At 42.5% G+C, this 14,313-nt stretch overlaps 1 protein-coding gene across 3 annotated transcripts in view; it reads right to left on the bottom strand.

Annotated features, from left to right (window-relative positions):
- Positions 1 to 14,313, bottom strand: part of Ankrd55 (ankyrin repeat domain 55) — a 99,561-nt gene that overhangs the window by 22,333 nt on the left and 62,915 nt on the right. For all 3 annotated transcript variants that reach the window (XM_023708800.1, XM_023708809.1, XM_023708825.1), the window contains one exon: positions 4,914 to 5,098. In XM_023708800.1, the coding sequence (XP_023564568.1) occupies positions 4,914 to 5,098 (185 nt within the window). The remainder of the gene's footprint in view (positions 1 to 4,913; positions 5,099 to 14,313) is intronic.

Below are 14,313 nucleotides of genomic sequence, written 5' to 3'. Positions count from 1 at the left end.
TTTGAAACTGTCTCATTGCTATATGTTTATCAATAAAACTTTGAAAAGAAAAAAAAACACCATTACTTTTCCATATTTTTATCTTTTATGCTGTTATACTTGGAAAGTTCTTTACTAAAGTGAGAAGGTGAATAAATACTCAACAGTGTCTGAATACTTATTTAATCACAAAACCAGTATTTCCTGAAGAAAATAAAAAGAAAAGCCAGGAAGTAGAAGAAAATATTTATGAATCATATATCCAACAAAGTACTTGTACTTAAGTATATAAAATTTTTCATATCTGAAGAATAGGGAAACAACTTCATTTTAAAACTTAGCAAATAATTAGAATAGACCAACTATTAAAGAATATGCATGTATGGTAAATAGAAATGTAAACAGTTGCTCAGAATCATCTGGGTTTTTGTTTTTGTTTTTACTTTTCTTAATGCCTCTTATTCATACAACACCAGCATATTTTTATAGCCTGACCTATAGGCAATTTTTTTTTTGGCAGAAGCAGGGATTGAACTCAGGCCCTTGCACTTGCCAGGGAAGTGCTTATTCTACTGAGCCATCTCCCTGGGCCTAGACATCTTTCTCTACCTTCCTCTTTTCCTTATTGAAGGGGATGGTAGCTTTTACACTAAACATCAGGGAGGAGGATGTGGTGGGATAGATAAGAAAAGGATCTTTTTATTTCTAAATGCCAAACCCCAGACTAAGAGCAGATCTGGGGCAAGGGAAAAACACTGAACTAAGTGTACAGAAGGCAATTTCTCTCTAATCCTAGGAAGAAATTCCCAACTCTATAGCTGTCAAGGTGGATGTTCCACAAAGGCAGCAAGACCACGGAGGGCGGCTGGCTTCAAGAGCAGAGGACCAGAGCTTTTCTTTCTTGGCAGAAAGGGCAGCCATGTGTCCTGGCAAGGGGACCTCTTTGGCTGCCCGAGGTCATGGTGTCCCAACAACTACAACATGGAAACAGCTGGACATCATCAGACCTGAAGGGACCAGGACAGAAGATGAGGAAGCCATCTTCTGCAGGCTACACAATATGGGGCTTATTAAAGAAGATTCCAGAAGCACAGCACAATGAGGAAAGCCTGGAAAAGATAGAGGCTGATACTGTTTCCCACTATTCTACTGAGGTGCTCCAAAACAAGAAATTAAATTATAGACAACAGAAATCACTATAACTTTAATATATGGGTTGTAACATAACATTAATACTTGGTATAATGAACAATCCACCTTTTCCCTGACACATGTAACATGCTCCATGTGGAAAGGAAAGGGAACTATTTCACCAACTGTGTTATCCCCAGCGCCTAGTACGATGCTTCACACTTTAGGGACTTAATAAAGTCAATAAAGGGATGTTTTGTGATACACTTCTCCCTATTATACCCATAACAAAATGATACAGGATGATACCAGACTTCTTCAAAAAATTCCATGAGTAGAAATGAAAATTTACACTACCCATTTTGGCAACAGATGCCAGGGGGCTTTGAAGTATTTCCAATGTACACCAAAGGCCTTTTATCTACAATAGAAGCTTAGAATCTGACTTAGCTGAAGGGTATAGAAAGCCACCCTGCTAGAGACAGACTTGTATCTCTGCAGATGATATTGACAGGATTCTAAAGAACTCATTCTTTCTTAAGTGCAGACTGATGCCCCTCTGTGGCTATATGTTAATTTTGGGAGCTGCTCCTTTTTAATTGTGTGGAAGTTGCCAACAGGAGATCAGCAGAGAGCCAGAGGAGGATGGAAGACGGACCTCAGACCATCCTGGACAAAACTGTGAAACTGGACTGCATACTTGATTCTACACAAGGTTTTAGTTGAAACTGAGAAAGCTGTACTTTGGATGATGTACTGGAGTCACACTACTGTGTCCCTTAATTACTTTTTTTGGAGGGCAGAGCGGGGAGAGGCAAAGGGTGAGGCGACCTTCCTGTGAATGGGCTTTGCATGAAAGAAAATGGCTGCCTCTTCTGTAAAGGAGGTTTGAGGCCTTTCCTCAGCCTGGGGTTAAGGCCTGAACTTGGCAGAAGGGTGCTCTTGAGAGACCCAACAAACTTGCAGTTGTGGAGGCAGGTGGGGGCTGAGCTGCAGAGACTCAGTGGAGGACATATCTTTCTGAAGGGGACTTTTATGAAGGGGCTTGGACTGAGAGTATTTGGGCAGCATGAATGTATACAGCATGGCTCCTTAGTCCCTACCCACAGATTATGTCCTCTGTCACTTATACATTATTCTCCTCCTTTGTTAGGCTACAGGCAACAATTTTGTGACATCTAATACAGCCATATATTATTTTGAGTTCCATAATCCATCACACCCCCTGTTTGAAGGTGGCAGGCATGAGTTATTTCATTGTACATCAGAAAGGTTTCCAGATGATCTGTTTTACTCTACCAAATGAGGGGCCAGTAGATTATGTCCTCTCATTTAGAGAATATACTACCAATCAAGTCAGTTGTGGAGGGTTGAATGCTGATCTAGTCAGGTCTACCGGTGTGAAATCCTCCCCGCAAGGACTTGCTGTTACCATCACCATGGAAGAGGCCTGGAAACACAGTGGAGTGGGAGGACTTAACTTGTTTCCCTGAAGAATGAGGGGAACATATAGATGGCATTTGGTTAATACACCGAGGGCATTTCTAATGGCAAATTTGTAGCTCTTGATGTCAAGTTTCTATAGTTCCTTTCTTATCACTAATCTTCAGGACAGGCCTGGAAACACAGCAGACTGGTCTCAACCATAGCATGGGGAGCTGAATCTCAGGGCCCATGACTCAGAAGGACCCAAGCAGTGACAGGCAGCGGCTGGGACGGGGATCTCCAGACTTTAGGAGGGGTGGGTGTGAGAGGCAGCGCTGGGTCAGGTCAATAGCCAAGAACTCATTTACAAAACACGTAAGCACTGTCCAGAGCATTCCCAGAAATACATGGGGAGGACACCTTGATAAAAGACTATCCTCCCTGAAGATAAATGTGCTGCTTAGAAGAGTGAATTATGACCTCACAGATTGATGAATTTTGGCTCATTTAAAATATACGTGCTGTTTCTAGGTCGTGCATTCTGTGCCATTAATCTTAGTTAAGTACCGCAATGATTTTAAAATCACAGATTTATGATGTGCTTTTATGTGTAGAAGGACTAGTTCTCCATTTTTTCTCTCTCTGTAGTTTACAAAACTTATTTTTTTCCTTCCCCTTCTGTGAAAACTTTCTGTAGGAAAATCTGTCACTAGTAAAGGGAAGGAATGGTTGTAAATGCTTAAAGCACTTAAACCTATGCAAATTTTGAGAAATTAAATGACTAACAGGAGGTTACGGATTCAATGTGAAGACATGGTTGTGAGTTCAGCGTGAAACAAAATGGCGGCATCAAAATGGCTGACCGGAAGTGTGGCACTGCAGTCGAGCTTTCAAGCAGGACCTGGACTCTATTTTTCCTCCTCCTCCTCTACCCGCTAGGTATTGAACTCAGGGCCTCAATCAAGATGCCAGGCAAGAGATCTACCGCTGAGCTACGTCCTTAGCCTTTTTCACTTTTTGCTTTAAGACAAGGTCTCTCTAAGTTGCCCAGATTGTCCGCAAGCTTACAGTTTCTCCTGCTTCAGCCTCCTAAGTCGCCCGGGTTACAGGCATGTGGTGCCAGGCCCAGCCTAGAACTGAGCTTTCCTTGAGATTATACTTCCCTTTCCTTGAGATTATACTTCCCTCTCCAAGGACCTGACCTTCTGTCCTCTTTCCTCCCCTTTTTCCTTTCTTCCCTGAGGCCCAGGGAACTGGATTGTCCTTGCTGTGTGTTAGTATAACAAGGAAAACGTTCTGGTCAAAGCTGGTTCTAGGGACACTTTGAAGTAGGCAACTTTTCCTTTTGCCCTTCTTTCTGAATGCTTGTTCCTTTTTTTTTTTTCTTTCTTTCAGTTTTTCTCTTCATACTAACATATTTAATTCCAACTGGCTCAGGATTGACACCTGCTCTTAGGAAAAAGATTAATTTCAGTGATTTATACTTTAGTTGTGATTAAAATCACCATGCTGACCACCTGAAGCTTCTAAGACTTAGGCAGTATCTGAATTTGTGTGTGTATATGTGTATGTGTGTGTTAAAATAATCACAGATATTGGGGGAGAGGCTTTCAAAGGACATCTAAAATGATGATAAGCAAGTGACTAAGTTTGTACTTTAAAAGGATACAAGCCCAAACGTAATAAGTAAGCCTTGAACTTACTTTCAATAGCCATTGTTCTATTTTTGCTGTATTTCCCTTGGCTCAGTGCGTAGCAGACACAGTGGCGAGGCAGGCAGGACGCTGTAGGTGAAAAGTTCTAAATTTGGAAGTCACAGGTACAAACCTCCGCCAAGCTGCTAACCAGCACTGAGGGAAATCTTTTCCACTTTGTGGACCCACAGGCCAACATATTTTCAATGATTGAAAGAAACCTGATAAGTCCCTTGAAATTTTATGAGCCCCTTTGTTTTGAATTTAAAACCTCACTTACGCTCTCCTCTGAATAACAATAACTTGTTCACTCATGACATAATCCAGGAATGAAGAAGAAAATAAAACCTACCATTAAGATCAGAAAGAGTGCAGGGCAGGAAGCTGATCTACAGAAAGCCTTCAGAGGACTCTGAAAACAGCTACAAAAAAGTGGAAAATCTGACCATACAAGTCACAGCATGTCTCTCCATAACAATGATTTTCCCTCCTCTTACTAGAACAGAGCAGTTTTCACTGCCACAAACGTGTATTACTGGCAAGAAGGATATAGTCAAAAAAAAAAAAAAAAAAAAAAAAAGGATATGGTCATACAGAATGACTCCTTGAGCATCTTTATTTTACAGTTAATGTTTGGGGAAAGTGTTCGGTAGTTTCTAGCATTTTCTAAGTTTCCACCAGTACCTGTCATCCACATCCAGAGCCTGCAGGTTACACTCAGGGACTCTCGCCAGTTCATCTATAATGCTGCTGAACCCTGCGGCCGCGGCGATGTGCGCACACGTCTTCCCGCTCTCGTCGTCGTAGTTGATTATAGACGGCCCCTGATGGTGGCTCAGGATGATGGAACACAAAATCCTGTTTCCACTCTGAAAAACAGAGTCAAAGAAAGCCCACAATAACCAATCCCAAGCTCTTTCCTGTTAAGATTAAAAATATGGAATAAAAGCTATGAGAAAGGGAGACAGAGATACAGAGACAGAGAGAGGAAAAAGAAGAAAGGAAAAAGAAAACATTCCATATGATACAAATGATTTCTGAAAGAACAAAATGACAACAATTTAGGTCAGATATTGATTGGCTTTATTTTTATTCTAAAACCAGGCAAGTCTTCACTCTACAAAATCAAGTAAGTGTTCCAACGGGCTGAGCCAATCGGATTGTCTGTATTGACAGACTGCATGGCTGAAAAAAGTGGAGGCAGCAAAGCCGGACTGATCCTTTCAAAGCTACTTTTCTTTTAAGGCAGGGACAGAGAGAGAACAATAGAAAAATACCTGCTTGGCTGATGTAAAATTACTTCAAGTTACCTTTTGTAAGAATGAAAGGATGTAAGAATTAAAGAAGAAGGAATTCCATTGGTCCATTTGGGAAATGTAACTGTTTTGTCTCTCCTGCTGTTTCTGAATGTCAGGTAACAAATTGCCTTTGGTTGGGGGAGCTCAGACTTACGCCTGGTGACACTGTTTTGATTTAGAGTCTGTCTGTTGAGGCCTAGTGTGGAAACATAGTTCAAATCAATGTCCTCCCATAAATTTCATTGAATATTACCAACAAATTTCTACCTGTGTCAGTTTTCTGTCAGGATTTTTATCTTCTGTAAGAGATAAACTGTCTTCCAAGGAGGTGCTTAAATACAGACAGGGTTGACCAACATCACACACAGCTTGGTGGCCAGGCAGTAGTTTGTTCATTAGGTCTGTTTGTACTGTTTCCCTGTGAAGGCTGAAAACTGGCACAGGTACTTTATTTACTTTTTGAGGTAGGATCTCTCTGTGTTACCCTGGGATCGGGTGATCTTCTTGGCTCTGCTTCCCAAGTAACTGCTGAATTTTAAGAAAGCTCCACAGATTATTGTGAGGTGGGCATGGTGGCACATGCTTATAATCCCAGAACACTGGGATGCTGAGGCAGGAGGATCTTAAGTTCAGGCCCAGTCTGGGCAATTTAGGGAGTGTGATGTTCCCAGGTTGGATTCATAATATGGCAAAAAAGAAAAAGAAATTTTAAAAGAGTAACAAGAAAATGATTGTGGTTGAAAAAAAAACAAAAAAACAAAAAAACAAAAAAAAACCCAAAACTGGTAGCACAATGATGCCTTGTCATGTCTCTGGAGATGTCATGGTGATTTTCACTTATTATGTGGCATTCTGGGAATTTACCACGAACTCAGACCCTCACAAGAGCCTGTGACCTGCTTCGCAACTGGGCATATGTTCAAAAGTCTGTCTGTGGCAGGCCTTCCCAGGGACAGAGGGCAGCGGTGGTGGCTGGGCAGGAGCCAAGTAGCAGAGGGCTGAAGATCTGTCCTGGGGAGTGGGGAGGCAGCACTCCGCTATGCTGTCAGACTTCACTTAAAAATCAAACAGAGAATTTCCAGATGGCGACTGCAGAGCGCTGGCTACCGTAGGGACAGGATTTTCTTCCGAGCACTGTGCATCCTGTGGCTGTACTTGGCACATGTCCCTAACGTGGTCCTCCCCTAAAGCCATTTCCCTTCTCTTCTTTTAACCTTCCTTCTTACATCTCCTTCCTTCTCACATCTTTTCTTTGTCTGACAGAAACTTAAAAATACCTTTGATGAGCCAGTTACATCCTACGGCACGCCTGTCCTTGGAAGTCTGCTGCTCTGAGCCCGCGGGGACCGCTGAGCTCATCTTATCAACTTGTCTCAGATTCGTTCGCTTGATCTTATTAAATGGATTTTGCAGGGATCTGAAACGTATCTCAAACTGTCAAGAGACACTTTTCTTTGAAAGCACTAGACGCTAGAGAAGGAAAACAGAAAAGAATGCCAGCGGGGTGAATTTATTTTGTTTACAATTTCCTGGAAGAGTAAAGGAATTCAGGTTGCCAGGGTGACGCAAAGGGCAAGCAGACCGGTCACAGTTTCCCCTCTGGGAAAGAAGGGGCGTCAATCAGAGATGGAAAAACAAAATCACCCCTTTCCTCCCCCCCCTTCCTCCTTCCTCCTCCTATTTTTCTCCCTCTTCTGAGCCTTGGGAGAAGCTGCTTGGACGGGGCAAACTGGACAGAGGACCTCTGTGTCTGCCTGGGGTGCTGACCCGCGCCCCCAAGGCAGCAGGAGTCCTGGGAGCTGCAAACTTGGACCGCTTCTCTGCCAAGAAACAGAACCCATCGGCGCTCTCCTCTACCCTTCTCACTCAAAAGCTCTTTTTTTTTTTTTCGGAATTTTCCGGACAATTCCTTTACCTCTATGCTTGGATTTCACTTTGAAAATTATCACTTCTACTTTCCCTTTCAGATCTTCCTAAGCATTGTTGCAAAAGCTGTATTTACTGAGTGAACATTGTGCCTGGCAGCTTTCGAAATCATTCCCCAGACCAACTTGCTTAATCTGGACAACAATCCTGGGAGGCAGGTGCTGTTATTGCTCCCCCCCCCCCATTGGTAGAGGTTAGAGGATGAATACACAGAAGAATTAAGTGACTTTCCCAAGGTCACGCCTCTGAAGTATATGCACCACGACTGCCTGGGTGGGGTCCTTGTGTCTCACGACCTCCCCCTTCCGTCGCTGATGGAAGGAACGGTCTGCCCCTCTGGTTATTTAGTCCTGCCTGATCCTGGGGGGCGTGGAAGGCAAGGTGGCTGCTGAGAACTCTAAGGTGCGTGCCTTTTCCTCTGAGGCCTTTTTTTCGAGTTAAACAGAAGGTATTTTAAAAGCTTCCTCTAGGAAGGTTGCCATAGCGCACCCTCATGAGAATTTAAGGGAGCCCTAGAGAACACTGGGTTGCCAGCCAGCGCCCTGGACGATGGTCTCTTGGTGACAGTACCCTCCTCTTACCCAACTGGACTGGATGTCAGCCAAGGGAAGTCTCAGATGGCAGAGATCGGGGAGAGCCACAAAGAGCAGGCGGCACAGGAAGGAAGAAATGGGACCACTGCCCCCAGGGGCCTTTAGGAAAAACTGAGAGTGCCTTTGCATTTGGTGGCAATGTCATTAAATAGGGGGAAAAAAAAAACAATATTGTACGCATCCTGTTCTTGCTGAGGTCTAAAATACTACATGAAAAATAAATAAACAAAATTCTACATGAAGCAGCCAGATCAGCGGTGTGGAATTGTTTTCATAGTATTTTATGGGCTCTGTTTTTGTCTATGGGCCATGTCTTCATGCGCTCATGAAACTGTTGGAACTACCCCAGTTCTAGTTGTTTTCTCTTTATACTTCATGGGGGAGCAGAATTGGGGAAGCCTGACTTGAGACTTGCTGAGGAGAACGCTGAATTACTACATTGACAGATTTGTTGTAGGCAGAATGATTTTCCAAACAACAAGAAGATTCTAATATTATTGTGGACTCTTTGTGGGAGGCTTAGAACTAATTGGCCAATTCTTAATACACATCTGGGGGATTAAGTGAATGGCAGCTTCCTTTCAGAGGGAACCCCAATCTTCTTTCTTGTCTTGAATGACAGGATATGCTTGCGTCACTTGCCCTGTGATGGTGACTAGAAATACTGACCCGTATTTTCATCACCCATCCTTCTTGAAGAGCCAGGTAGTTTATGCCTTGAAGAGATCGCAGCGGAGCCCACATTCAGCTGGAGCCAGGCGAGTTAGACCGCAGAGGGGAAACGCAGGTCTGTGCAGTGTGAATATTTGAGATTTGAAGGTTTGGGGCTAGCAGGAGGGATATGGGGGCCTTCTGGAGCCAAGCTTTTGGTTTGGCCCAGATCCCAGAGACTGCTGAACCCGGGAGCCTGGGGTTGACTCTTCCTGGGAGAAGTGGAAGACAGTGGGTAGGAGGTGGTGAGCATGTTGCTGACGTACTGTATTTCCTGGAGGTCCTTGTGCTTAATATGGACACAGTATTTGCTGCGATGGTGGCAGAGAGAGCCTAGTTTCTGCCTCTAGTTGCCCGACGAGACGAAATCTCCATGCTCAGAGACTATAGTTCTTGCTAAAATTATTTTATTTTTGTATTTTAGGGAAGGGTCTACAGGGTGTTCAGGGTCTTACTACTAGATCGGACTAACAATCCGCCTGTTCACCGCCTCCCAAGAGCTGGGATTACAGGCACTTGCCACCGCGCCCAGTCTCAATTGCAGTCTCAGCGCGCCCTGGGGGTGGGGCCAGCATGACAGGCCCAGGGATTGAACTCTGGACCCTGCACCTGCTTGCAGGCCCTTTAATACACTGAGCTATTTATCTGGCCCTCTTGCTAAAATTATGACTGGAAATTTTCTGTTTAAATGTAGCCCAGTAAATCATAACTCTCGGTAAGTATTTGCTGAACAATGCATAAACACAGGTATAGAATAAGCTTTTATGATCTATGAGCAAAATTAAACAGAATTGGATTCGGCCCACCCTTTTTGGCTTCGCTTTCTTCTCATTGTTGTGCTTTCATTGTCTTTTCTCTTTCTCTCATTATATCAGCTCTAGGCCGCTTCCTGTTTCCGTTTACTGTTGCGTATTCCTTTTCTTTCTGCAGCTGAGCATAGGCATCTGACGTATGAGGCCACTGTAACTTAGACTTTCAAGGCCGCAGCTTCCCAAGTAGGTGTTATGGTTTAGACCTGCAGTGTCCCCCAAAGTCTTGTGTCAAAGGCTTGGTCACTGTCCCATGGCACCGCTACTGGGGAATCTTCAGGAGGTACAGCCTGGCAGAAGAAGGTTAGGTAATGGGAAAGGGGTACCTTAAGGAGCTTTGGGGGCCCTAGCCCTTCTTCTCTCGTTTTCCTTCCTGGCTCTCGTCACATGAGCAGTGTTGCTCCACCACGTGCTCCTGCCTGACCACAGGCCTACAAGCAATGCAGCCAGCTAGTCACAGCCCGAGAAAGGCCTCTGAGAAACTGAGCACAAACAAATCTTTAAATCTCCATTCAAGGTGTTTATCTCTATGTCAGATGTCTTTGCCACAAAGACAGAAAGTTAACTGGCACAGCAGGTCAGGGTCTCTGCTCCTAAAGTAAAGGGGTTGTTTTCACAAACTTGATTTTCTCTTTGTTTGCTCTGGACCCATGCAGCTTTGAGTCATTCGCTTATCAAGCACAGGGAGTTCTTTGGCTTGAGATCCAGTGTGAGAACCGGGTACACCTGGGCAAGAGATGATTTCCTTGTGCCCTATTTTTCCACCTAGGAACTCAAATTTTAGATGACATGGCCAGTGCAGTCCTGTCCACTTCAAGGATTCTCTCACCTTACCAGATGGCCCCACTGGTACAAAGCATTCACAATTCTTTACACAATCTGATTTCATTTTGAGCTAAACTGTATTTACAGTATTTTTTGATACAATTCTAAAGGTTTTATAGAGATAAACTGTGTGTGCTAATTTTCTTAACCACATATTGAATAAACAAAGGAAATAATTATTTTATGTCTAGTGCAGTTTTTACCTTTTATCTTCACTTGAAAAGTATGCTGAAAGAGCTGTGTTACTGAGGAATATTCAAAACAAACTCATTTTCGTGTGTGTGTGTGTGTGTGTGTGTGTGTGTTGAAATTTGAGGACAGTAATACTTTTCCTTTTTACTGATTGGTCACCATGCCTAGAATAATTATTATTAGAAAAATTCCATGGTATTAAATACTATACTCCCAGAAGGCTTAGTTAAGCTGAAAAAAATACCATGCCTAGAACTCTTCTTAGATTCATAAGAGAAGTGATTTTTTTCACAGGAAAAACTGATGACCCCAAGATTAGAGGGACAGGAAGATATAAATAACCATGACATCTCAGAACAGAGTCCTGTGTAGGGCTCCATGCTTGGACAGGTAAACTGAACTATAGTTGATGAACAGCTAAGGGCCTCATATAGATGAGTCTAAGAGTTACAACTCCAGCAGGATCCACACGTTGTGTGTGTGTGTGTGTGTGTGTGTGTGTGTGTGTGTCTTTGTACTAATAATTGTTTGAATCTCTCTGAACTCGATCAGGTTTTTACAACAAATGTCAGAAAAACAAGACATAAAAGAAAATTCTGGAGTGTTTTTATCAAGATGGTGCTGAAGGCAAAGAAGGAAGCCCCTGCCCCTCCTAAAGCTGAAGCCGAAGCAAAAGCTTTGAGGCCAAGAAGGCTGTGCTGAAAGGTATCCACAGCCACAAAGAGAAGAAGATACGAATGTCGCCCACCTTCTGCTGTCCCAAGACACTGTAGCTCGAGGCAGCCCAAATACCCTCAGAAGAGCACCCCCGGGAGAAACAAGCTTGACCATTATGCCATCACGAAGTTCCCCCTTACTACAGAGTCAGCCACGAAAAAGATCGAGGACAACAACACACTCGTGTTTATTGTGGATGTCAAAGTAAATAGGCACCAAATCAAACAAGCTTTAAAGAAGCTCTGTGACATCGATGTTGCCAAGGTCAATGTCCTAATCAGGCCTGATGGAGAGAAAAAGGCATCTGTTCTAATGGCTCCCAATTATGATGCACTGGATGTTGCCAAGAAAATTGGAATCATCTAAACTGAGTCTAGCTGGCTAATTCTAAATATATACTTTTTTTTCCAGAAAAAAAAAAAGAGAATAAAAGAAAATCCCATGTGTTTTTGATGGGGGAAAGCAAAGGAGCTACTGTGAAATACATCAGAACATTCAAAAGAAAGTGGGAAGGTAGAGCCTAATCTGCTAGAGTTTAATCAGAGTCTGATTTCCCATAAGGGAGGAAAATAACCAACTGTAGCCCAGTACTGTGCTCCAGGTAGTCAGTCACCTTGTCTCGCTCACCTAGTAGGAGGGGATAAAAGCCCTGAGAACCTCTTGCAAAGTTCACAGCCTAGAGGCACATGCTCATTAAAGACTCAGAGCTACTCATGGTGAGGCAGGAGATTAGAGCATGGCGGGCTGGCTGGCAAGCAGAATGTAACCCAGCAATGATGAAGATCCAGAAGTCATGGTCATGATGCATGGGCAGAGAAACTTGTGATCAACCAAATCTGAGAGAATACAAAAGACAGCAGCCAGTGAATCCAGTGCCACTGTGATCTTCCTGGTCTTCTCTCCTCTTATTTTTGCAGTAACTCATCCTGCTTGGAGGACATAACTCTTCTTGCTTTTTAAATATTGACTCTTTCCTTCTCTTTCTTCACTTAAAGTGAAAGTCACATTTGCATATTCATTGGTTGTCCCAGTCAAATTTTTCAGCCAATCAGAAAGAGTCTAATCACACGACACCATACCATCTGGCAACAATGGCACCATATAAAATGCTTCATTGTCCCTGAACCTTACCAGCACATTATTGAAGCCCTTTTGTATCAGTTTCTTTTACTCATTATATCATGTCCGGTGTATGAGAGAAGATAACAAGACTTACGAAAAGGACAAAAACCCCCAAACAAAACAAACTAGAAAACTCACACAGGGCTGGAGAGATGGCTAAGTAGAAGAAGTGCTTGCCTGGCAAGTGCAAGGGCCTGAGTTCAATCCCTGGTTCCACCAAAAATAAATAAATAAAAATAAAAAATAAAACCACAAAATTTAAAGAAAGAGCAAGCTTCAGAACCAGATATGACAGGGCTACTGAAATTTAAACTAACTCTAATTAATTTGTCCTAATGGATAAAGTAGAAAGCATAAAAAATGTATAGACAATGTAAGCAAAGTGATGTAAAAGCTAAGAAAGCATCAAAAAGAAATTCTACAGATTACAAACACTTCCTTTGATAGACTGGTAGACTAGTCATAGCTTTGGAAAAGATCTCTGGGCTTAAGAATATCTGTAAAGAATTTCAAAAATTAAAAGGCTGAGGAAACATATTAGAGTGATGAAGTACTTGGGTCAACTGCAGGCTTAATATTCAGGTAATGAGACTATCAGAAGAGGAAAGACAGGAATGGAAGAAATAATTGAAACAAAAATGACAAGAAATTCCCTAAATTCATAGTAGATATCAAAGCTTTGAAAACACTGAAAAGGATAAATGTCAAAAAGCTATATCCTGGTATATAATTTTCTAACTACATAATATCAAAGGTAAAGAAAAAAAAGTCTTGAAAGAAGTCAAACAGGAGAAAAAAAATCTTCTTATGGAAAAGCAAATCTATGAATTTCATAAGACTTTTCAGAAATCCTGCAAGTTGAAGAAAATGAAATGAAATAGTTAAAGTTATGAGACAGCAAAAAAAATCCCTTACTGGCCTAGAAATCTGTAGTCTATGAAATCATCCTTCAAAAGTGAAGGAGAAACACTTTGTTACACAAACAAACATGGAATAATTTGCTTTTGACCAATGTGCCCAGTAATAGATGTTAAAAGAAGTGCCCTAGAAGGAAGGGAAATCAGATATGGCTTAAGCTCTGATTTACACAATGAAAAGAAGACCACTGAAGAAAGACTAAGTGAAAATAAAATAAAAATTTTCCTTTAATTATTGTTAATTAAAAAATAAGTTTATTGAAAATAATAGAAATAACTTATTCAATTATGTACATCTATCATCTATGTTTATACTCTTGTTTATAAGTTAAATGAATGATAGCAGTCATACAGAGGATGAGTGGAAGGAATTAACTTTATTTTATTATCATTATTGTAAAGAGGGGGCTTGCCCCTTAGCTCAGTTCTTTAAGTGGCTACTTCAACAAAGCAGTCAGGCTCAGGTTGCTGTGGTTCGATCCCCAGAACTCAAGCCAGCCAAACCTACCCTGAAGGCATTCGGAGCCAAAAAAAAAAACCTTCTGCCATTATTGTAAAGAATTCTTACTCAAAATAGAAGAGTATTATTTGGAAGTAGGCTTGGACTAGCTATTGACTATTTTGCATACTATGGAGAAATCACTAATGTGGTAAAAAAGAAATGGAGTATAACTGACATGTTAATAAAGGAAAGAACATGAAGTCATATAAAAAGGTAATTCAGAGACCCAGTCCTAGCCCAGGTCTGGTGAGTGTGTGGAGAGCTTCCTGCTACCCTGTGCCTGCGGGACCAGTCCCAGCCCAGGCACAGCGTGGGCTGGACCCTCTCCCATCCCCTCGGGCCGCCCCACACCACTCTGCCGTACCTCCCCCACCCCTCCCGACCAGTAGGAATTGCTGCCGACTTCCGAGAACCCCCAGACCCAGTCCTAGCCCAGGTCCGCAGCAGGAAGGAGCTGAGCACAGCAGCCAGA

Source organism: Octodon degus, unplaced genomic scaffold, assembly GCF_000260255.1.
Source record: "Octodon degus isolate 3935 unplaced genomic scaffold, OctDeg1.0 scaffold00001, whole genome shotgun sequence".
NCBI lineage: Eukaryota > Metazoa > Chordata > Mammalia > Rodentia > Octodontidae > Octodon > Octodon degus.
The sequence above is the reverse complement of the archived record's forward strand: the minus strand, read 5'-3'. Positions and strand labels throughout refer to the sequence as shown.